The 27,073-nt window shown below is 32.6% G+C and overlaps 1 protein-coding gene across 1 annotated transcript; it reads right to left on the reverse strand.

Moving 5' to 3' along the window:
* Positions 1-2,851: 2,851 nt before the first annotated feature.
* LOC106716475 (phospholipid phosphatase 3) lies at positions 2,852-20,782 on the reverse strand. The gene is made up of 6 exons (XM_045681558.1): positions 20,689-20,782; positions 5,024-5,178; positions 4,533-4,753; positions 4,296-4,422; positions 3,737-3,919; positions 2,852-3,627 (listed from the first exon to the last, which is right to left on the reverse strand). Exons 1-6 carry the CDS (start codon positions 20,747-20,749, stop codon positions 3,496-3,498), a joined length of 879 nt encoding a protein of 292 aa, XP_045537514.1. The 5' UTR covers positions 20,750-20,782; the 3' UTR covers positions 2,852-3,495.
* Positions 20,783-27,073: the final 6,291 nt, after the last annotated feature.

The following is a 27,073-nucleotide window of genomic DNA, read 5'->3' on the forward strand; positions in this document are numbered from 1 at the left end:
TAGTATTGTATAAATAACAAATTATTATTATGTTCATGTTATGTATCTAGGTGGTGCGATAATCCACAGATATTTTTGAACATATTTATATCTTAAAGTCTTTCAGAATTATCTTAAAGATAAGTGGGTTTTATTTAATCGAAAATAAACATACTTTTTTATTTTTACAGTTGGTTTTGTATTCGAATGTTACTGGATTTTGGGTCTTTGAAGATTCTAATACATTTTAATCGAGATAAAGTAGTAGAGAGATCGCATTATAAGTTGAGAAGAATTTTCACATGCGCGTTTTGCTCTAGCATTTTTTTAATTTAACATTCGACTTAATATCTTTACTGTCGTTTGACAAACGTCATTTTATATCCATAAAATGAAACCTGGATAACACTTTGTTAGTTTTTAGGATAATTATATTTAAATTAGACATTTAGGTGACGGTAGTGACAGGACCGCGTTATCATGCGGGTCGGGCCATTGACCCAGAATCCCTCGCTCCTTATGGCCTTTTAATTTGAACAAGTGCAATGAATTAAACGTACTTAGGATTATCATCCTTATTACATGGCATTACAGACTAAAATTGTTTAATAACATATTATAAACATTACCCACCCTTACTCTATGGGATTGATTTTTTATAGTAACGAAACTTTAATAACCAACTGTTCAATAATTATTTAAAAATAAATTGATCGTGAATTGTAGGTTTGTTTGTTGGTTTAAAAATAAATTTCTCTTAGTTTTATAATTTTTCAAATAAGATATTGATACATATTTATAAAAACTAGAAAGAAATTAACGAACGAATGATAAAAAGAGTTTATTTGGTGGTTTCATTTCAACTATTATTAGATTGATTGACATAGAAAAGTCAGGTTAATAGTTTTATATTATCACTAGCTTTTATCCGCGACTCCGTCCGCGCGGAATAAAAAAATGCACACAAGATAAAAAAGTTCCTATGTCCGTCTCCTAGTTCTAAGCTACTTCCCCGTCAATTTTCAGCTAAATCAGTTCGACCGATCTTGAGTTAAAAATAGTGTAACTAACACGACTTTCTTTTATATATATTGATTATATTATATTGAGTAAATTGGCTAACATATAGAGGATAATGGTAATAAAACAAATAATTAAAATCATCAAGTCATCATTTTATTAAATCCACATAGACGTACAGTCAGAAATATTGAAATATTTACAAAACTACAACAAAATAGGCGAAAAATTATAACTAAATGCGAAGGAATGTTATTGTTCAAGTTAATTACAAAATATAGTCAAATAACCCTGGGATTCTACTGCTGTTACATTCACACATAACATATTGCATCTCTTTTATTCTCGATGAACAAAACCGAGATGTCAAAAACATTTGGTATGTAATGTTTAGACAAAGGGAGCTGATGATAATACAAACGGATAGGTGGGCAAAAATGTCATAATTTCGTATCATATTAAAATAAACACTAATCCTCACATTAATATCACTTAAGACTAGACAGGTACTGTACAATGAATACTTTCGAAGGTCCTTAAATAAATTAATAATAAATAATATTGTAAGTAGAATTATAACCCATTTTGTTCTATTAATGATTTATTCCACGTTGATCAATCACGTGATACGAGTATATTCCTTACGTGATCCAAGTGGAATAAACCTTTTAATTATTACAACTATTATTTAAAAGTTATATAATTCAGAAAAATATGTAGCATTTTAACAATTATTTTGACTTATTTAATATTATCGAAGTTACATATTTTTTCAACTATTTTACTATTGTAAAGACACGGCTTTGACTGCGCGTGATTGTCATTTAATTTAACAGTCATGATTGCGACAGTGGAATGGAACTCTATGGAAACTGGATCCAAGTTTACAAGCACTACTCATTCGAAGCACCAAACTACATTTGTAAAGCACCACACTAGTTTTATAAAGTATCAACAACACTACATATCTATATTCTAAGAAAAACTACTATGGAATTTTTATTTTAGTTAATGATCCTTACTTTTTATTGCAAATAAATCTTTTATTTATTTTATATCTACAATATTATATGTAAAAAAATAAACATTGTCCATTCTAAAAGTTTTAAATATTTAAAGTTTAATTGTTATTTTAAATAATTACATCGCTTTAGTTTTACAAATACATTTAACATTTAAAAAATAAATATTATTTTTCAAACATCTTCACTGGAAAAATTTAATATCTGGAAGTATTTAAATTAATAAATACTAAGATAGTAAATACAATGCAGTAAAAAAGCGGAAAAATATTAGATAAGATCAGAATTTACTTATAGATGTAACACCGTGTGGAAACGATATTACTTCTACCGTAAATTTGCAATGATTAATAGATATAATTCCCCAATCACCATTCCACCATTGAACTTTAAGACATAAAGCAGGAATTCATCCTTATGTATCAGACGTAACGCACGTTCGAACGAAAACGTTCGTGCAAAGGATTGGTACAAGTTGCCAGCGTCAGTTTTCCTATCCAAGTATGACATGGGGTCCTTCAAGAGTAGAATGAATAGGTATTTATTAAGTTAGTGCGTTACATTTTCCGACCTAATCACTTAATATCAAGTGGGATGGAAAAAAATACAGAAATATATACTTAACCCACTTATTCTCTTTTACAAAAATAGAGATAGCAATTGTTTTCCTACTTTCTTTGTAATTTTTGTTTATGTTGTAAATTGCATTGTTGCGCCACTAATTAATTAATTGCATGATTCAATCACGTTTGCAGTTATTTTAACCCAAATAAATATTATTTTTATATGTAGATGAATTAATAATATTATAATTATATTATTTTGCATGTTTTTGTTGGAATTCTTACATAAAATTTCGTAATTACTTGTAAGTAGATTTCCTGACAAAGCTTATAATTTGTGGTATGCATTTACATCTATGCAGTAAATAAAAGTACATAATTATTAGCTGATATTATTTTTAAAAATAGGACCAAATTCTCTTGACTTAATACACGCATAATTTAATTCTAAACACTTTTAATCACTACCATCTAATCCTAATTGTCAAACATGTCTTCGCACTAGTTCTTTACATTTTTCTTTTCAACTTTAAATAAAATAAAAATTAAATATTGTCTCTAAAAACTAATAGTCTATTTTCTACTTAAATATCGTCGGGGCTTTGTCTTCTTACGCGTCCACTTTTGTCTCTTAACACCTTTTATCTTAATGTCACTACTTTGATTCGGGTTCGTATTTAGCTACCAAACATCACTAACACTGGCTGGGTCAAGGACACTACGAACTTCACTACTAGTTTATCCATTTCAGACCTCTGTCTAGACTAGCTCGGGTAACGGGCCACGATCACTACCATTCTACGAACTTTTCCGAACTTAAATGTCGGAGCCTATGCACCACGAGCTATCACTTTATGGACTGTCAATAGCTGTGTCGTCAATTCAGACCGCGTGGTCTAGACCGGCTCGGGCTAGGGCACCACTACCCGTGGCTCGCTGGCCAGCAGTCGCCGCACCGACTGGTGGTTGTTCCCGTCGCTGCTGCTTATATCACTCGTGCTCACCACTGACGGTTGCGAAAAGTTCTTGCACAGAACTAGCACCTGTAAAAGGAAACCCTTGAGTTGCTAAAAATATTGAAGTCTATGGTACTAACATTCCAATAAAACTCTTTAGCTGATTTAACGGATAACAAATAAGCTTTGTAATTACCGTGTAGAGAAGAGTAAGAAAGCCCATCACAGCTCCGGCGAGGACGTCCCACCAGTGATGACGTCTGTCGGTGAGGCGGGACAGTGCGCACACCACCGCGTATAGGACCGCCAGTGTCTGCAGCAGCGGCACCGCCAGTACTGACCTGCTTCGCCAGCTGAAGGCTCTCCGTTGCAAGTACCACTACGAACATACGAGCTCGTAAGTATTGGCATAAGATATGTGACAATGACAACAATAAAAGCATTTGATTAAACATACTAATATCAAAGCAGCACGACTCCATAAGAAGCAAGACAGTGTCAAAAAGCAGTATATAGAGGAAGAGACCGCTAACATAAGTATCACGACCACATTTGCAGGAAAGCGCAGGAAATAAAGGTCCAAGTAAAATAACTGTAGTAAAAACAATAGGATAATAGAACTTGGCAGCGGTGACATTCATTGTTAAAATGGGACCGGCCCCATTAGGGAAAGTATTAACTTAAAAAAAAAACTAACGTAAAGTAGATATACGATGTTATCTCAATGAAAGAGTTAATGTAAAATCAGTACTTACAGCTATAAAGAATCCGCAGTAGATAGAAAGAGACGCGTGAGCAGACGGGAAGCTCCGACTGGAATCGATCTGAAGATATCTCGAGTACTTGGTAGAGGTGCATGTGTAGCTGCTGACATACTCCGAACTAAACATAGAGATTATAAAATATAATTAAAAATATTAAAGAATATGTATAAAAATAACTTTAAAATTAACATGAGAAAGTTTTCTAAATACCTTCTATATGATACTTACTTGTTGCATGTCCTAGCTTTATCTGGCTGACATAAATCAAAAAAGGTCGGTCTGGGCGAGCCAACCACGCACTTGACAACCTCCAGTACAGTCAGGTTGACCACTGAGCCGTAGATGTAGTCCCTGTACATGAGAGACGCAGTCTTTGCGCTTGAAATCAGTTTGTTTTTCTTCATCGTGTACTCGTCATCTTGATGGAGTATCGTCTCCACTCCCCACATCTAAAACAAATAAACATCTCAAGTATTAAAAAATATAAGCAATTTGAAAGATATCCTCAAGAATTACTCAAGAAAGATAGAATATTCTGAATTATACATATAGCAGGATTCTTCTAGATAGAAGGAAATTTTTAAGGATGGCTCACAATCAGCAGTAAATATATTTTGGGTAACGATAATAGTGTTGGCTCACGACATTGATACGATCTGATTAAGTGATGATGTGATAAATGGTACGCACTAGTTTAGTGATGTGTGTGTGGTACTTACAACAAGGAAAGGAACGATGACGGTGACAGCAGCAACAAAGGATATGGAAAAGGTATCCCCGGTGTGCGGGTAGGAGAGTGCCGGGTCGTTGCATGTGAACCCGCCGCGTCTGCTCGGCAGCGCCCCCACCTCCAACAGTATACAGATTGCCGCAACTATAGAAAAAGAAACGCAGATATTGAAAATATATCGATCATAACAATCGATCGTAACAACGAAGTTGGACAGTGGTAGTCAAAAAGTTTAAATATAAGGATTTCTAGACCTCTGATAAAATACCTTACCAATTGACTGCGATAGTTAATATTTAATTGATTTAATAAAATCAATTTATTTTTCTAAATGCTTAAACATAGCTAGTTGCCTAAGTATAGACCTATAATTAGTAATAAATAAATTGGTCCTAAGTTATCGCCTTGCGCGACAATAACGAATGCTGCATTTGAAATCAAATTAACTCTTAGGACAGCCTATGTTCAATTTGTCAAATAAATTACAAACCAGTTCTAAATGCTATGTGTATCTGTTATTTTGTTACCAAGATATAGTTTATTTTAGTCAATATTCAGATGAGAAATAAACTGTTATGTACCTTAAAATTAAGTTATCTTTTTCTGACAGGACTATATGATGTTGGATTACAAGGCATCAGTTTCCAAGACCTTCATTTGATCTACATAACTACTAAAAACAAGAGGTCTTTACTTATATCCTTTGCAGAGTTCATTGCATCTACTTAGCCACGCAGTATCACAATAAAACTTGTGACATCCAAAGAGAAAATGTTTCACACATAATTTCAAAAGAATTAAATTGGCGTGCATGAATAAATAACGTCATTTTGCCGTGTGACCGGCTCCTAACAATAGTTTTGGCTTTAGAATTATCAACGCCAATCAACCGTCCGAACAATTATAAACAGTAATTGCTCCGACACAAAATACTTCATTCAAACAAATGAGCAAGACATGTCCGTCAGTGATGGAGTGTTTATTATTAATTTTAACATTTTAACTAACCTCATTGTAATTAAAGTCATTGTATAACCAAATATAAGTTATTTCGTTCCCAATTTTAAGAGTACATGTTCAAAACTTAACGGTAACAGAAATGATACAGTCAAAAGAAATATCTTCAGTATTCAATTGTGTAAAATTAGTATGAGATTTTTGATGTACAAATTTTGTCACTGATGTTACGATAGTGATTTTCACAAATATTCGTGCTATACCCACAGCAACGATCGTGTCAATTGTTTTTCTACCATAAGAAAAAAATGAGTAGTATTGACGTGTCAATTTGATTTATAGACCGACAAGGATATTTAACCCGGTGGGCAAAAATCAAACTAAATTATGATAGCTCACTAGCGTCCTCCTATCAATGTCACAAACGTGTTACAAAGCTATTTTCGCAGTGTAGCTGTCATGATATGTTTTTTGGAACGAAGTTCCTTATCGCGCGTTGTGAAAGGGGGCTAGACGGAAAAAATTCTTACGAAAAGTTGTAACGACACTTTTTGCTATAGTAAGTATGTTAACGACGAATGAGCGCTACTTCACCATGGCAACGACGTGACAATATATAACGAAAATTCATAGAAATAAAATGTACTTCTTGTGAAGACTTAAGTTTTTTATTCATAGAATAAACATTGGTTCCTTCACTAATTAATCGAAAGGAACTTCGTTCCATCCGGGTGTCCCTTGACAACTCTCAAGTTTATCTTTTATGCCATTTCTATAGCCATTTAGATTTTACATATTATTGACAGAACTAATCACGACAGCAGCGCCTCTCAAATCTGGCCTATAACTGTATCCATTGACTCATCTAAATTTAGAAGACCATTAAAAAGGTTTAGAAGTTCTGAACCTCCTTTGTGGTAAATCCTAGCAAGTGCTGTAGCAGTAGACCTAATAAATACATCGTTATATTACAAATGTTAACTATATCAAATAACAAATTAGAATGAAACCCTACCAGAATGTTAGCAGACTAAACAACCCCTTGTTCCGGTAGCAAGTAGGGTGGTAACCCAGGCGGAAAAGATACGCTTTTAAATATCGAATAACATTTTATTTTACACAACCAAATTCAATTTATCTAAAACAATCGAACATTTAATTTTGGAATACATCAAGATGTTATTTTATGACTCCGTCCGAGTGCTATTACAAATAAATTTAGCAAGGCCTATGTGTCCTTTCAGACTATGTTCAACATCAGTGCCAAATTTGATTCGAGATTCGTTGAACCGTTCTGGTGATACCTTCTAACATCCATCTGAACATTCGCATTAATGATATTAGTAAGTTCTTTACGTTTTTTAATTTAGTATTCTGAAGCTGGATTAAAACTAGAAGAAGAAATAATTAATGTGAGAGACTAGACTCATACATTAGTTTTGGTATTTTAAAAGGTATTAAAAATAGATTTCGTGCTATGTAACCGTCATAAGGGCTTAAGCCTTACGCCCTAATATTAGATCGAGGGTCATCTGATAAGTTAAACTGTCGCGAGATTTTCCTACAAGAGGTTGTATTCCTTTCTTAGTAGCGTTGCGTAAGAAATCCTTGATGTAGTTACAATATTCATGTGACGTCACCAATAATTATGAACGATGCTAGCTGTCAGTTCACTGCTCTAGACCATTAGTGCCAGTTAATACATGTTATGAAGTATATTATAGTGTTGAATGTAGGACTTCTCATTTTAATATGTTATTGTCTATTAAACTAATTTTTAAAGTATTTTTTTATATCCTAAGGTGGCAAACAAGACGGTCACCTGAGTCCGCCTAAACAGCGAAGCGACCGATGCCAATAGACATCCGCAATTGCAGAAGTGTTACCTACCTTTATTCAATAGAAGAGGGGACGATATATCTTCTTCCTATGCGTCCCCTCCTCCGTCAAATCCACATATTATTTAGCGTTGTACGGTTAAATAATTAATTTTATTTAATCACCTTCATATTCAGAATATCTGACTCTATAATTTATTGGCTTTTATACAGTGTCTTTGTTTCTTTTACCGGAACGATATTGGTTCCTAAACATCTGTTATGTTTGTAAATAAGTTCATGGTAATTAACTGCCTAGTTGAAATGAACGAGTCAACGCCGAGTATACTCTACTAAATGCAGTAAACAAATACACTTTTTTTGTCTGAATTGATAACTATTTAAATACTAATTTAGTAAACTAAAATTTGTGGGATATGTAGTACTTGAAAAATTAAAAAAATGAAAAAATGTTTTTTTTTTACTTTTCAATCATCATCATCATCATCTCCCTGGCCTTTTCCCACTCACGTGGGGTCGGCACATAAGGTTATAAAACCTTAAAGTTTTGGCTTTAGTTTTTACGGCCGGCCGCCTAGCTGTCGCCAACCCTACTTGGGAGGGTTGGCGACAGGCTTACATACTTTTCAATATTTTTCAATAATTTTGTCCACTTTTATCAAATTTATTTCTCAGGCTTCTTATTTAATCTAATGTATGTTGATCAATTAATTTCCCATCATTTCACTTGTGACATCTGAAACGTACCAAACAACTTTCTACGTTACTTATCACGTAACTAACTTAATTGATTAATATGCTGTATTAACTACAAACATAACTACCATATCAAATTATATGATGTTGCAGGGGTAGTCAACGGTGGCTTTACGTATTAATGTGCTATTGTTGTAAACAACTGGTAATAAAAATTGTAACGGCACGCGTGCCATTGGTTTGCAATCCCTGTGCTATTGTCATCTGAACATAATCGTAAAACATCGTCATCTCTTTTATTTTCTTTGACAATTAAGAGACAGCAATATGTATTAATACAAGTGTCACAGCAGTGGAAATGCAATAATAATACTGAAATTACCAAAATAAAATGCGCAGTATTATGTTTTGAAGACTGTTTTGTAGTTAATTGTAAAATTACTATTTCTCACTGTGTTTCCTAATTCTTTTGATTTTAAAAATGAAAAAGTCCTATAAATAGGCGTCTAGAATGTTAGTTTTTTGTTTAACAATGTTATATATACATTTCAAATGGTTGGCTAGTTATCTTACTAATATTATAAATGCGAATGTTTAGATGGATGGATGGATGGATAGATGGATAGATGGATGAATCGATGTATGGATGGATGGATTATTTTTAATTCCACGCGGACAGAGTCTGCAGAAAAATAAAGGAAAAATAATAATGTTAAACAATTTTATCGTAGAAAATTGTAGACTAAATAAATGCTATATTTAATTCATTGATGAATCGTCGTATATTTGTGTGTAGAGAAAGCTTAGAGTTGACAAAAATTAATCGCGTAGGCGAAAGTATTAAGGGCATGGGCACACTGCAAGCGGGTGCGGACTACTGTTTACATAAAGGATCACCGATTGACAACTTATAGAACAATACTTCGATATCTACCAATGATATGAAAATGCAGAGTCATTACTTTATTTATGTTCCAGAAATAATAACTATATTTGATTCTGGATTATGATTAAATCAATTAAATTACAAAAAAAACATATAAAACTTAATTTTAGCCTATAAATAATAAAAAAAAAATTACAAGCTACAACTGTGACCCAACCCTATGCAAAGTTCGACATTTGACAAAATGTTTAGTTTCCATTAACATTCTATTTTTCAACGTGATAAAGAGTTACGTGGGAGAAATGACTTCAGTATTTATCATCCCACGGCACTCTGATTTAGTGGCATTAAACATTTCACTTTTATAAATAAACAATACATAAATAAGTTACAATGTTTCGAAAAATTCTATTCAATTTAAAAGGAATCGTTTATTTGTGTTAAATATTAATGTGTAGGTTTGTGTCAAATCTACATTTATCTATATCAATTTTACTAATGTTATTAGCTGTCACCCGCGAGTCCGTCCGCGCGCTATTAAAAAAAAACTTAATAGGGGTATGAAAAATAGATGTTGGCCGATTCTCAGACCTACTGAATATGCTCACAGAATTTCATGAGAATCAGTCAAGCCTTTTCAGAGGAGTACGGGAACGAAATCTGTGACACGAGAATTTTATATATTAGATAAATGCGAAAGTTTTGCTGAATGTTACTTGGTATCTACTAAACTAAAGATCTTACTAAAATTTAGCATAGATTTAGAATAAAGTTGGGAAGAACACAGACTATTTATGAAGTTTTTTTAAATTACGCATGGACAGAGTCGCGGGCGACAACTAGTATTATGAAAAAGAAGTTTGTTTATAAGTAACTAACTAAAGAAGTATGTTCAGATTCGAAAAAAATGTCTTTAAACTTCGTAGCAAGATTACTAGGGAAGGTTATGATCATGAAAACTTCAAGAGCTGGAACTACGGTTAAAAATGCATGACAAAGTTATAAAAGTCAACGATAACATGAACAAGCTTACACTAGCCATGTGTAATGTCATTAATTTAACGACTATTCCGACTGCAGACATAAATCCATAGCACGTCAACAGGAATGGCAATAAGTCACTTATCGCAGTCACTTCCCACATAAAATGTAAGGTCTTGGTACAAGGCTGTATATAATTTTTATTGTAGAATTAGACTTTAAGAAATATTAATTTACTACTGTACTGTACTGGTAATATAGTTTCAGATTATGTTTTAAATAAAGTAGACGTGTTTAAATGCATTTAAAAGTTCCCTATAAACCGTAACATGAAAACACCGTCTTTTGTTTGATCCAATTAAGTTTGTTGAAAAAACAGTTCAAATAATATTAATAAAATTATCGTCACTTAGTTACTGTAAGGCTTTTCGTACACAAGGCAATATAAATCTTCAAAAACAGGCGATTTTAGTCGCTATGTCGACTTAGTCAATACATTATCATACAGAGACAATGACGTGTCATAGACGTCCCTTTCGTTCCCTTAAAGAAATACGAGGATAACATGTATTTTGGCAATAAAAATCAATGGTAACATTAAAGGCTCTCTCACTATGACCAGATCATCGAACCATAGATCAGTGGTAATAAAAATTACTTTCTTTCCTTATCATGTCGATATTTATGGCTTAAAAAGTTTATGGTCTCTTAAACTGTACCAAACAACTTAAAGTAATCTAACTTAACTAATACCAATGAACTTAAAATTGTGTAACCTTGCCCAATATAGATACGAATTAATTGCTTGATGTGAATAAATTATTGGTTTATTTATTTTTAATTATGGAATACATTAGTTAATAGTTTAAAACTTAGATTATCTAGCATTTAAAATCTTCATTTATATAATAAAAAGAAAAAAAAAACGTGATGTAGAAGATGATATCAGATTAGTATAGTCGTGTTAGTTACACTATTTATAACTCAAGATCGGTTTTAGCAAATGTTTCTGTTATTAAAATTAATACTTCTCCAGTGATAATTGACAACTCATCATCGACACACATTCACATAAGAAACGTAGTTATTATCGCTCTTTTAAAGTTAAGAAAAGGTACATTTTCAATCTTTTATGTTTATTTAAACAGCAGTAGGTATACGTCTGTATCCATCTTAAGGGTAAAATGTAACATGTGGAGGGTGAAACGGACAGTATAATTACGGAATACCTCTTAGGGGTGGAATTACATACGTTGATTATCTAGGGTCGAGTATATAACGGGTGTATAACTAGTAAATAATCTTAACTTTTGGGTTTAACGAGGAAACTATTGTTATACAAAAATACCTCTCTTCCTTTCCCTATGCCATTAATTTGACTGCAGTATATTGTGTAGAGTGCAACAAACTTTTTTGGCTCACTAAAAACTAAATTATAATAGCTTATAACTCTTTAGCTCAGATTATAGCTGTCTATTCATGTGAGTAGGTCTATGGTATATTTGCAATACACGTTATGTTGGATAACGTTTCTTTTTTTAAAAAAAAGGATGTAGTATTGCATAGTACTGTAGCGTCCAATTGCATAATCCAACAATGAGCAGGTCGATGTGAACGAAAATGGGGGCAACGGGACTTGGCGCAATTGCATCGCACTGCAGTCTGGCTACAGAGAACATACGTCATCATATTCCACTTAGATGACATACAGATGAAGTTTTGCCCCATAGCTTTTGTCCACTATTCGAGACTATGTTCTACATGTGTGCCAAATTTCCATATGCTATCAACTAAATATGTGCCATAAACAATTCCGGGATTATGCGTAGCTTATGGGTTCTTCCACACTATGTTCTACATCTATACCAAATTTAATCTAGATTTATTGAGCCGTTCTGTAGATACCTTGTATCAAATATCCTTCCATCCGTCTATCCTGTTTGGATGTAGTTCGCATTTATAATTAGTATGAAGTAAGATTTAGTCACAGCGAAGTTAAAGTTAAGTTTTTTTTTTTAATATACTGTTCGTAAGAAATGGGATTCTTACCACGATTAGGCTCTTTGAGTTCCCGATAGGTCAACCCGTGAACATGGCGCATGCAACTATGCCGAAATATCGGGAGCTCAAACAGCCTAATCGTGGTAAGAATCCCGTTTCTTACGAACAGAAAATTAGTAAAAACCACGAAAGTTTGAACTTATTTTATTTTTAATATTTTTTTTTAATGTCGTAAAGATCGTTAAATTAAAATACTAGCAAATAAATTCTCAGTCGTGTGTTCTATTCATAGGAAATCGTCAGTTACAGATCTAAAGAGCACTTCGACCTCATATGGGTCATTAGGGAATTGAACCATCGGTGCATAGAACGAACCGTAATGGAACTCCACTAGTTAGCTTGGATTTTTCTAGAACTACAATACACTCGTGAAACATTAGATAAATTCGCAATTTAGGGGCCTTCAAGAGCGTACTCCTTCCTTACAGGCCGGCAACGCATCTGCGATTCCTCTAGCGTTGCGGATGTCCATGGGCATCGGATCAAATAATTTTAGGCGGACTGTTGCTCGTTTATCCCCTTCATTTCAAAAAAATGCGACTTGCTCGCAAGTCACGCAAGGCTGTAAAATACCTGATTATTGTCCTGTTCTAATCGACTTTTAGTACGCATTATTAAGGATAACTCAAAAACTACACGGTAGTTTAAAATGTCATGACATGAAAATCACATGACACGTCTGAATTGATACCTTTCAAATAAACAAAAGAATAATGAAAATTGTACAACCAGGAGCGGAGTTACAAAGTAACAAAAAAAAACATATAGACGAATTTTTTTGAAACAACCATCTTTGTTTTTTATTAATATAAAATTATACACGTTTATAATTAAAAAATTATTGATAAACAAGTGAAAGTAGAAATCTTATACAAATTTTACATTGAAATAATAAAAAAAACAGATTCAAAATATTTTCGTTGTTGATATTTTTTTGTAACGAATATACTTTTACTTTCATTCGACGTAATAAAAAGTTATGTTCACTCTGCATTTTATGACTTCAAACTACTTCATAATTATTCAAATCACGCCTTCAACCAAATCAAACGTAAAAAAATTCGAACGCGTTATCAAATGAGTACATCTTATTAATATTGTAAATCAGAGCACGGTACAACTTTCTTTGGATATTTTTAAACCATAAGCGTAATAATCTATCCATAAATTCCTATAAACAAACATAAATAAGAGTTTTATCATCGTAATAGAAATATTAATAACAGCGCCATCTAGTGAAAAATTTAATTTGAAACAGCACCATCTATCGATTATGGTATGTAGAGTTTCGACTAACATTTTTTAAACCAATACTATCATTAACATAGCCTAGTTTATATGAATAACATCACATTTTAAACATCTGTAATGGAAAATATTGTAGTTATAACACGTAACAGTCAAGTTGTCACGTATTTATCTAGATCTTAGCATGTCAATATTGCATGGCCTATTATCTGCGGTTATCCAGCGCATGCGCAACCTTTGTTTACGTAAGACGTGTCACATATCAATGCCAAATAATTAATTAAACTAAATAGTAAACTCTAAGTGGTATTCGTATCAAAAGAACATAATTTACGGCCACATATTTATAAATGAATCAGTGCTATATATTCCTAATACTTCAATATGCTTTTACTTATTTTTTATTTAAAAGAAATTATAACCTTCAAAGTTAAAACGGTACTTTATAATATAGACAAGAATTGAAAAAAATTATGAAACATTCGCATGAAATATTAACAATAGTGTACCTAAAGCAGGGGCTCTCAATTTTTTTCCAGTCACTTACATGTTTATTATTTCTCGTTGTCTTTATGTCGGTACATGGAGTTTGGTAGATAAGCATAATTTGTACATAAGAACATTTCAATTGAAGTTTCGGGTCGTAAAGCAATCGTTAAGAGCTTTACTGGCGTCTTTCTAAACTTAATGCGGACTACACTTTGGGAACCTCTGGCTGGAAGTGCAGCAGTTAGTTTCGCATAATGATTTCCCTGTCCAGCAATATTAAGCTCCCTAGCTCCAAGGCAAAATAACCTGCTCTAATAATGCATGTATTACAACACTTCTACAACTCTTATTCCGTTTGCTTAAAGTTGATAATCGCTTGACATTTTATTTAGTATTCAATTGCATCAGAGCTATATTGTAAGGGATTAGTTTCGCTACATTTGTCAGTTTACTTGACTTTTAAATCATACGCCGCGTTTGCAAATCGATGAAAAGGCGTAACTTCCGCGGAATTTAATAGAAATGAATTTTGATTAGTTTGTGTTATGAAACTAGATTACGACGTAAATTATATTTTATTCTGCTTTAAATGTTGCTATAATTTGAAGGGAACATATTAGTATTTTTTGCTTCACTCACTGACACACGCTGACAAAATAAGCTTTCTTACTTAATACCTACATAATAAGTAATATTATGTGATACTTAAAAATGTCAAAAGATTTTCATAATAAGCTATCAAATATAATGTACTAGCTAACGTCCACGACTCCGTCTGCACGCAATTAATTAAAAAAAACTTAGTACCCTATGCGTTCTCCCACACTATGTTCTATATACATATATGCCAAATTTCATCGAGATCCGTTGAGCTTTTTGGAGTTACTTTGTAAAACAAACAAACAAACATCTAAACATTCGCATTTATAATATTAGTAAGATAGTTAGATTTATATATAAAGCATATTTTTCATATTACAATAAAATTATAAGAGCTCTGTGACTTTAAGAGCTCGGTTGCATCCCAATTCGGTAATAATAACAAAGTAACAGTCCGAGCCGAGGCTCCTGAGGGAGCCCTCGAGCCTAGTTACTCTTAAGTGAGGCTTAGGCTAAGCGCCATCTGCGTCAGGCCACATCAAGCCCGGTGAAACTGTAAATGCCTCCTCAAGGCAAACAGTGACTACTCAGTCACAAAAAAATACAATAAAATAAACTGCAATCAATTTTCGTAGGAGTTTTTCAATTGTTTTAAAAAAAATATGCTAATGTTCTGACAAAATCGATTAATTCATGGCGCTATTTTTTTATAAGTCGATAGAAATTCTATGTCACAATAGAAAAATTCTTAGACATTATTTTATAGTCGTACAAGCTACAAATATACTGCGTTATGGTTCTAATAAATATAAAAGGTCTGTTGGCGTTGGTTATTTATAATAAATAGATGTTTTATATTCACATCTGCTATTTGAATAGCTTGAAATATTTAGCATTCGGTATGAAATGAGTCAATTTTTTTTATACAAAAATCTTACTAATATTATAAATCATAAATGCGAATGTTTAGATGGACGGATGTTTGTTTGAAGGTATCTCCGGAACAGCTCAATGGATCTTGATGAAATTTGGCACAGATGTAGAACATATTCTGTGAGAACACATAGGCTACTTGATATGTTATTTTTAAGTCCGCGCGGACGGAGTCGGGGTGATAGCTAGTGCTCTATAAATGAAAAACATCGGACACTACCACACTCTAAGTGGTTTTGTGAATAAGTCAGTTACTAAGTGAAAATTTCGTATAAGAATAAACACTAAGGGATGTTTAATTAACTATCAAACTCGTAGTGCGACATTTAATATTCCCTGCCCGTAAATGTCTTTTTAAATCGGTATAGTGTTTCGCTGTAATCTTTTATTACAATTTTATCGTCTGTCATCAGATGGGTCTCGATAACGAGTGATGAAATCGATTATTCAAATCATTCGTATATCTACTTCGTGGGAAATCGATTCGAGAATCGATATAATTTGAAATGTTTTATTTTGTGCCAGTTTACTGTTCTAGTTATCGATTTTTTGCCATACAACATATTTCTATTTTTACGAGTGTAAAAGACTTCTGTATTGAGTAAACTTGTTATACGAGAGTTTATGAATCGGAAAAATGTTCAATATATTCTACGCCAGAATTACACAGATTATAAAAAAAAATAAACACTTTTAAAAGCTTTATTGTAACTTTATTGAGAGCAAAATGACACTTTTTTACTTTCTAGGCTTGTACATATTTTCTATGTTAATAATCATTTTGTCTCTTTATTCTAAACTAGCTGTCGCCGCGACTCCGTCCGCGCGGAATTAAAAACAACTTAATAAGTAGCAAGTGTGTTCTTTCAGACTATGTTCTATATCTATGCCCAAATTTTATCAAGATCCGTTGAGCTGTTCCGGAGATACCTTCAAACATCCATCCAGCCATACATCTAAAGATTCGCATCTTCTATATACATAAAGGAAAGTCGTGTTAGTTACACTATTTATAACTCAAGATCGGTCGAACTGATTTAGCTGAAAATCGATGGGGAGGTAGCTTAAAACTAGGAGACGGACATAGGAACTTTTTTGTCTTGTGTGCATTTTTTTTATTCCGCGCGGACGGAGTCGCGGGTAAAAGCGAGTTTATAATATTAGTAAGATATAGTAGGTATATAAATATGAAATCAATAGTTTTACAAAGAAATAAATAATTTTCTTCTATATAATTTAAGAATATGAAATAATTTATACATAAGACAAGTTGACCCCGATGACACTCATTGGGTGGCCGTATCCCTGTCACCTGACACTTGACACCGCAGGCACAACGCTGACAAAGCTATGCGGTGTCACGTCACAAATACACTCGCGCACACAATGTATTAGTCACATAAATAATTTAGTCTAACATAATTATTATTTTCCAGGTCATTGGCTTTGGTGCGGTATCAAATTGCGACTATGATGTCAAAATAGATTTGACATAGATCAATGATTTTGTCAGTTTTGATAATATGTTTAATATAAAAGTGTCGTATGAGAAATTTCCATTTTCGAAACATCATAAAAACTACTACTTGTGGTCTCTAAAGAAGAGGTAAACTCGCTTCTGGAAGTGAGCGTACCTACCTCTTCTGTTGCGATGGCAATAAGTGATGATGTCTTATCATTAAGGGTTCGTTTGTTCTCTTTATATAAAAACTAGCTTTTACCCGCGACTCCGTCCGCGCGGAATAAAAAATAGAAAACGGGGTAAAAATTATCCTATGTCCGTTTCCTGGTTCTAAGCTACCTCCCCATCAATTTTCAGCTAAATCGATTCAGCCGTTCTTGAGTTATAAATAGTGTAACTAACACGACTTTCTTTTATACATATAGATAAGGTTGCCATCCCTGTCATTGTATTTTAAAAAATGTATACAACAATATGTTTTAAATAATTACGTCAGTGGAATTTAATGGTTATTTACTTTTACAATAGTATTTCTTTCCCTTTCGTAACATTACAAATGAAATGTTCAAACAGGCGAAGTTACTTCTACGATTAACCATAGAATTTAGTTGAGTGTCTCTTGTCTCTGTTTTTTTCGAATTGAAAGAAAAGGACGACGATACGATTTAATAAGAGTGCTTCGTGAATAGAAACTCATTAACGTTTTAAAGTATATCGAAGTAAAGAAAGCTTTGTTCACTATCGGATACAAGTTAACCATTATCTGCTTTCTAAAGCAGGGGTGTTCAACATTTGTCGCGCTGACTAGCTTGGCACTGACTTATTGTTTTAAATCAGTCAACAATGTTCGTGTTTCTGTCATTTGTTGCATTATGCTCGTTATTTGTTACTTGGCTTTTTGAGTACTTCTGATGTAGGTATAGCTACGACTATGTTGTTTTTATAAAGAGTATAAATCAATTTGAATCTAGAGCAAGGGGTTTGCAACATTTTTAGCATTGTAACAGATCAATAATTTTCACAACCTCTGAAATAATGTTTATTGTTATCTGAAAAATGCATAATATACTTATTTTTATATACATAACATGCTAAGATTTCCAACTTTATTACAGTTATAGTGCTATTTATGGTGCAATGAAATGGTGGCAAAAAAGGATAAAAGGTTTTCTCATCCTGAAAGTAACGCATTAGTAATTGCAAGTGAACCCCACCGACGGATACAAAGGGCGTTAGAGCTTTTACGGGATTTCCCTTCGCCTGTAACTGTCTGTAATGTATTCCCCTTCCTTGTATTGATTTTCAGTTAACTTGAAGTTCCAAGTTAACTATGGGAGTGTTATCTTGAAGTTTATTACATTTTGAGATCGTTTTCGGCCACTGCTTTTGGTTAAAATTAACTAAAAATAATCGTAAAAAAATATACGTGAAGATCCTAATATGATTTAATGATGAATTACTGTCACAGTTCAGTTGACAAAACGATATAATTAAAATAACAGAAAATAACACGTTCAGTGCTACCGACTCGTCTCAAGAGTTAACTACGAGATTATCGTTGCGGCATGAAACGTGTTAAAAAACTATCGATGAAATTTATTGTACAGCTAAATTCTAATAAATTAGCAGTTTTCCGTTATTTATAACGCAAGAACATGCTATATCTCGCTTCATTATCTCTTCATCATACTTAACACTTGCGTAATCTGATTTCTTTTGTCCCAATGATAGAGCTTCGTTGCTGTTGCATTTAAACGGTTATTTTACTACAATATTGTTTATTTTCGCAGTCGTATTTTGACGTTGGAACTAGCTGTTGAATGGTGTTTGTAGGACGTAATGCCTAGGGCTGTCACGTTTGAATTGTTATTCTATTTTGCTTCTTGCTTTTTTAATATTACAATGTGGCAAATGAGCAATTGACCACCTGTTTCGCCGATATAGTAAAGCGACCGCTGCACATAAACATCAACGCTTATGCATTGCCTATCTTTAATCGATTGAGAAGGGGACGCACAGAAAGAGTAAATGTCCCTTTCCTTCTTCATTCCTTCCCATACATTCCTTATAAGAAAAGTGTGGGAACGGAAAGAAAGATTAATATCAGGCTTCTACCACCACACTCATCGGTCGAAACGCAAAATTGCCTCCACTTCACGCCTGTCTTCTGTGTGATCGAAGTACTGTAGTGAGCGTGCCAGAATTCGTACAACTTATGTTGTTGCTGGCATCTACCACTGTTAAAACGGTTGACAGTTGTTTTTTGAGACATCGTTGACGTCACGTGACATATTTTGATCGCCAATAATGAATAGACTTCATCAAAAGTATATATTTGTTGTGAGTATTGTCAAATTGATTACTTATACATTCTTAATTACATTTGTTTTTCTTGAGCGTTTCTTATGTTTGTTAACTAATAAATTTACAAATTAGAATAAAGAATCAATAAAAATAATTTATGTTACACTTACTGGATGTTTTTTTTATTGAAATAACATTAAACTATTCTGTATTCTATGTAGATATTAAACGGTTAACGTAAATTAACAAAACATAGTTTGCAAGTAATAGGTCATTTGTTTACAATTTGCGGTTGAAATTATTTGTTGTTGAGGTTTCCGGGTCATAAAATTGCAAATGGAACTAAAACCGCAAGTTCTGCCACCGGGTATAAGAGACCTGGTACATCGTTCATAGCTAATATCAGGGTTGAAATACTATTCAGTTTTCCCTCGTCGAAAAGCCTCTTTATAGAGTACTAATAACTATTTAAATTAAAGTTTTACTTTGATAATACTCCATCACTTTTAGATAACTTCTTGTTTTATCTTTTTAATGAATGGTTGCAATGTTTTTAACTATACCATTGTAAGTTTTATTAATGAATGGAGCAAGAGAAAAATGTCAACCCTAGCTATAACTCACTGTTTACATTGTCCGGTGAAAGATTTATGTTGTACGATGCAGCAAGTGTGCTCTATTACTTGTTTTTAAAACTACCCTCTGTTCTACAGCGTCGCTAGTGTGCTACATAATGAATGGTTTACATTAAACCAGTACAGTAGGACAGTAGCGCTCAACAGCACTGGTATACAACTGGCATAATGTAAACACTAACTGGCGCTAGTCAGCCAATATTGTCAATGCCAGGCCAGTGCTACTGTCCTACTGTACTGGTGTAATGTAAACCAGGCGTAAATGCGATTTTTTAATGAATTATTGGATATTCCATTAGTCACTAACATCATTAAGGTATCAAATAATGTATGGACAAATCCAAGTCTTTAATTATCCTAAGTTTAAGGCATAAAACAAGAGCAATTTTTCGATGTTACATCTAATACCAAATGCAGGAAGCGTAATCTTTTTACCTTTCTCTTTTCTACTTTATTCCATTTTTATCCTATTATTTTTTTAAATACTATTAAGAGATGGTAAGATATCATATTAGTTTATGTAGAATGTGGCATTGATAGTACACATATCATATAATTTCTTACCTAATATAAGGATGGGCAGGTCAATGAGGAGATGCCACAGGTAGCTGTGCCGCGCCTGCATCTCCGCGGCTTCCGGGCGCTGCTCCGGAACGTTCTAGAACAAAAATGAACGAGTTCTATTAAAAAATTTGAATTTAAGAACATTCGAGAACAACGAAGAATAAGTTCTATTAAAAGCTAATGAGACTTTGTCTCTTTATAACATCGGAGATATTTATTAGTAACTATAACAAAGGATGTAAACAAAACACTACTAGAAAACTAACTTTTCGACGGCAAAGGTCGGAGAAATTCAAGATTTTTAAAATTACTGACACTTCAAGGTATTTAATGCACTTGAATTTCTCTCAAAATTCAATTGCAATCTTGTATTCTATTTGTAAGTGCCTTAAAGTGTTATTTACTGTAACAACGTAACACACGCGGAAAAGTCTTGCAAGGTAGAGTGTGTCGAATTCGTCTAAAACAATTAGTCATGGTCACCCCAGTCTGCAACGAGTCAATCGTTAATGCTGACGTTAACATAGATTAGTTACGTTATAACGCTTTAACTGGCGTACATTAAACTAGTTGAAAATAGCAGGATCTAGTTAAATTGCAACAGTTTACTATGATGCGTTTTAATTATTGTAGGCCCCAATGATTAAGTGTACGGATTGCTGATTTAAAGTTGTGGGTTCAAATTCCGTCATTCGACTATTGTGAACCAATATTCTAAGATAAGTTTCAAACTAAATTGCGGTTACAAAAAGAACTTATAAGGAAATTAATAAAAATTTACTAATATGAAAAATAGGATAACTTTATTTTTATTTTTTGTAATTATTATCTTACTTCATACTAATATTATAAATGCGAATATTTGGATGTATGGATCGATGTTTGTTTAAAGGTATCTCCGGAACGACTCAACGGATCTTGATGAAATTTGGCACAGATGTAGAACATAGTCTGGAAGAACATATAGGCTATTAATTAAGTTTTGTTTCAATAGCGCGCGGACGGAGTCGCGAGCGACAACAAGTTTTGAATGAGTTACCAAGTTAGCAAAGATGGAAAATTCAATCCATACAATAGTTTTTTCTTAATTAAGTTATTTCACATCAAAACAAGTTTTTTTACAGAGTCTTTTAAATAAACTTCTTAAAAAAGGGACCGGATATTACAAAAGCAAACTACACTTTCCCATATCTATTTTAAAATCTTTCGTGACATCGTTTTTTTTTTAATTTAAGTACCACACCTAAGTTGTTAGATACCCTTAAAAGGCTATAGAAGAAAAAAAACCGTGTTAAAAGTAAATGTTGAGTGTATTTTGTTTTATTTTTTTGTCATCCATTGGGTGTTACTTGATTAACATAATACTGTTTTGAATCTTGTAACAACTAAATGTTTTCTTTTTCATCATACTGTATTAGAATTGTTTGGAAATATATTAAAATGTGAAGCGCTTTATTGGCTTTAAGTGTACAATTTTATGAAATTTATTTCCTAAAAAAATTCCACAAGTTATTTGTAGCTACATTGAAAGCAATTTAATGTTCACTAAAACTGTACCTTAGTGTAGAATTATATTATACTAGCTGTCGCCCATAAGTTTGTCCTCGTGGTATTAAAAAAAGAGTTACCTATGTGTTCTTCCTGGTTATGTTCTCAATCTCGAGATACCTTTTTAAAACATCCATCCATCTAAACATTCGCATTTATAATATTAAAAAGATATTCACTAATCTTAATGACCTTTTACTGACGAGTGTGACCTTAAACTATTTATCAAATTATTGTATATTTGCAAAATTGAACTTATAACCGACGTAATATATAAATAAGGTTATCATTTTTAGCCTAGAACTTATCTAGGCCACAACCATAGCTAATGATATGCAGACATTCATTTACTTTCGATGACTTCCACTCAAACACATTGTTAAGCAACTAATCGGTATTTAGGACGAAAGTAAGTATGTCTTGTTTAAGCAAATTTTATCGTAAAGTAGCAAGACTTAGGCGCCATGTTAAAACAAGTCTATACCTGTTTAAAATCTAGTTTTTAAAAATTTAAAATTTACTTTATTTTATAAATAACTAGCTTTTACCCGCGACTCCGTCCGCGCGGAATAAAAAATAAAAAACGGGGTAAAAATTATCCTATGTCCGTTTCCTGGTTCTAAGCTACCTGCCCACCAATTTTCAGTCAAATCGATTCAGCCGTTCTTGAGTTATAAATAGTGTAACTAACACGACTTTCTTTTATATATATAGATATAGATTTACAAAACATATAGATAGACAAATAATGCAATGTATTTAAATTTTTTGAACGTTTTGCTATAGCGAGAGAACCCATGATCTCCTTAATAAAACTGTGCAAATATTTCAGAGTTCTTTAGTATAAGAATTAAAAAATAATAACAGAATTAATCATAACACTGAGCGAATGGAATTTCATTGTATGATGACATTAAAAAAAACAATAGTCCGCTTGCGTAAGGCCATTTGCTGCATTTCACTCGGATAACATTTACGCAATGTGCTTTTAGTAAATTTAATAGTGTATTAGAAACAGTAACTTCTTTTTTTATGATAAACTTACATTGAAATGTTTATAATCTAATGGTGAAAGTAGGAATCAAAAAGTTACATTATGTAAAATGTTATAGCATTTGACCGTAATTTTCCGACTGTTTTAACTACTGTTTATATCTCCCTAAATAACTCTCTCTCTCTAACAGTGAAGAAAAACACGCTAAGAAAACGCGCACTTACTTGCGAAGAAATTGAAAGATCTATGTGTTAAAAGTTGTGGTTGACTAAAGTCTAGACAGTCTAATTTAGGGTAGGTTTCGACGAGCCCTTCGATAGGGACGTTTGATTACGTCAAAATTTCACCTGAAAATTACAATCACAGAAGCTATTTTGTGTTTATTTTATATAAACAATTAATACAATCCCTATATGGTATTCCAATCAGAACAGGAATATTTCATTCGTAGATTTTCTCCATAAATTTCGCAACAAATGCGAGATGATTTATTGATAACAGTCGACAACATTCAAATGGTAAAACTTGTTACAATGTTAGAATATAATTAGAGAAAATGGCGTCAACGTTCCTTGAAGAGAAAACAGTCCTACATTCATCTTATAAAAGTTGAAACTAAATTACAGTAAAGTACATTAATGTTAAATGAAAAGGTAATAAAATTAAACGAGAAACATAAAACAACTTTTACATGAAAGAGGTTAAACAGGCTAAGCTAAGTTCTAGAAAAAATGCTCTATTTGATTATTAACGTTGTTGTTAGTTTTTAAAGAATAAAATTGACTGATATGTTTCAAAATCGAAAAACAAACAACAACACCAAAAAAACATCACACAAACTTTATCTCGTCTAAGACAGAAACATAAAGTTTTTTTTTTAATAAAGTGTAAGATTTTTTGTTTACGGTTACATATGTTAAATTTAAAAGCGATCGTTGACTCGATCAAAATATTTATTTTGTGCAAATCGATTTCGATTGATTCGAATCGATTTTCGAGTATGTAAAACTTCTTCATTCTTTTACTATAACTTGCCAGTATTTGTTAAATACTGTTATTTATTTCATAGAATACTATAAGGGCGGGCATAAAGTATTTACGACTTATAGGTGAAGTACAGTTAGCCATTGTCTTTAAAGGTGATTATGCCGCCAATCCGTATTCCAGACCTTCACTAGCCTCCATACATTGAATAACAATTAGCACGACAAATCTTTCGCGATTCGCAAATCAATATGGATGCAACCTATCGACAATTGTCATGCCTTTTTAGGGCACCATGTCAAAAATGTCGTTGACTTTAGTTGGTTTAAAATTAGCATGACTTGTGCTGTTTTGTTGATGTTACTCTGGTTACAGCTTTTGTTATTCTAAGTTTTTATTTTATTTAATTCATTGATTTGATAACGAAACTATAAATCTTAGAAATCTTTTTTATATATATAAAAGAAAGTCGTGTTAGTTACACTATTTATAACTCAAGAACGGCTGAATCGATTTGACTGAAAATTGGTGGGCAGGTAGCTTAGAACCAGGAAACGGACATAGGATAATTTTTACCCCGTTTTCTATTTTTTATTCCGCGCGGACGGAGTCGCGGGTAAAAGCTAGTATTATATATGTGAAAGTTTGGAGGTTTTGATGAATGTTTGTAAGAAAGTATCTTTAGAACGGCTAGACGATTATCGTTGAAAATTAGCGTACATATATAACATAATCTGGAAGGACATATAGGCTATTAATTATTAGTTTTTTTTTAATCTGCGTAGATGGAGTTGCAGGCGACAGCTAGTTTTTCACAAAGTTAGTAACGATCCAAGTCAACGAATTCAATGTTAAGTTTAAAAAAAAACGTGCTTCTATTTCTGGCGGAACATTTTTATAAGACCAAAAACTACATATTCTACAACATTTTGTTAATTAAGTTAAAAAACACATTCAGAATTAATTTCAACGTATAATTTCCGTAGCAAAATTAGTCAACACACCTGCACCTAAATCAATTGACCGTCAAATTGCGTAATATCGGAAGTTGGAAACATTTTCGGTTGTAATTTCTTCCTCCTGTGCCGTCAATGTGCGTGCTAAAATTATTAATACCGTTATGAAAACAATCGTAAAGGTTATTATTTTAGATAATTAACCTACAAGTACTCATGAGCTTAGAATTATGATTGGTTTTAAGTTTAAAAATGAATCACTTATACTACCCTCACTCTACTTTACTCACTCTTATAAGAAATAAGAAAAGGAGAGCAATTGGACGTTTGTTTGATGAAGGAGAAGACGCATAGGAAAGGAAATATTGTCTTTCTATGCGTCATCTCCTCCGTTGATTTACCCCATGCATTTGAAATTGCGGTTGTTTCAGAATTCAGGTGGCCGCTTACTAGTTTGCCACCTTCTTATATAAAAAAAGCTACAGAAAATAAAAAAGCTTAACCGACTTTAAGAAAATTAGTCTTTTGTATAAAGCTAAAATCATTAGCTTTCAGTGGAATTGATAACGTTATTGTCTTTGAAACCAGTTAAAAAAAGATAAGAAATTAGAGAAAGAATTAACATTTCCACTTTTAAACTAGATGGCGCTTTTGCTAATTATTACCATATATAACTAAATTAGAAGTAACTTTCCCGGTATTTTATGCTTCTGTTATTAAAATTTATTCATTTGAAAATGGTAAGGGCTATTGAAATATTGTTCACTATATAATAATAAAGTTTATTGCACATCAAATAACTGTATTATAGTAGAATATCGTTATAATTATGAATATTACATTGCGTTATGAGCAATCTTATCACAGCGAACGATCAATTTAATGCAATTCTAGGTTATGATGTATTTCGAAATATTCTAAGACTGTAAATTAAATTTATGAAGCCATTGCTATTTCAAATTTAATAACAAATGTTATCTTAGAGAGAGTATAGTTTCAAAATAGAAACGTCATTGAAACTACGTATTATGAAAGATTTATTAAATGGCAAGAATTAATTTTTTCTTTTGTTTTTGCGATATTATTAACATTCATGAATGTTTCCTACAACTTCATCCGTGCGGAATTAAAAATAAAAATATAATACTAATTAAATTTAATAACCCTATGTGTTCTTCCAGAGTTTTTTCTATATCTTTATCAAATTTCACTGAGATGAGTTAAGTCATTCTTGAGATACTTTTTAACAAACATGCATCTAAACCTTAGCATATATAATACTAGCTGTCGCCCGCGGCTCCGTCCACGCGCAGTTAAAAAAAACTAAATGGGGGGGAGGGATTATGAAAAATATATGTTGGCCGATTCTCAGACCTACTGAATATGCTCACAAAATTTCATGCGAATCGGTCAAGCCGTTTCGGAGGAGTACGGTGAAGAAAACTGTGACACGAGAATTTTATATATTAGACTAGCTGTCGCCCGCGACTACGTCCGCGCGCAGTTAAAAAAAAATGAAAAATAGATGTTGGCCGATTCTCAGACCTACTGAATATGCTCACAAAATTTCATGAGAATCGATCAAGCCGTTTCGGAGGAGTACGGGAACGAAAACTGTGACACGAGAATTTTATATATTAGATAAATCAGAAGTAAGATTCTGTTTTATTTGTTATCAATAATGATAAAGGTAGATTATAAACCTCTTAACTTAATGTATTAATCTTTCAACCGGTAAACGGTACAAGTATGGTAAAATGTTCAGATAAAGCACTTTCTTGTACAGGCAACATTAAACATGCAGATAAATTTGTATCTGTTAATGTACCAATTTCTCCATCTGTTAGATATTAACACAAAATTGACAATTTCTTGTTTTTTGTCATGAAAATGTATGTTGTTT

Source organism: Papilio machaon, chromosome 16 (genome assembly GCF_912999745.1).
Source record: "Papilio machaon chromosome 16, ilPapMach1.1, whole genome shotgun sequence".
In the NCBI taxonomy this organism is placed as follows: Eukaryota; Metazoa; Arthropoda; class Insecta; order Lepidoptera; family Papilionidae; genus Papilio; species Papilio machaon.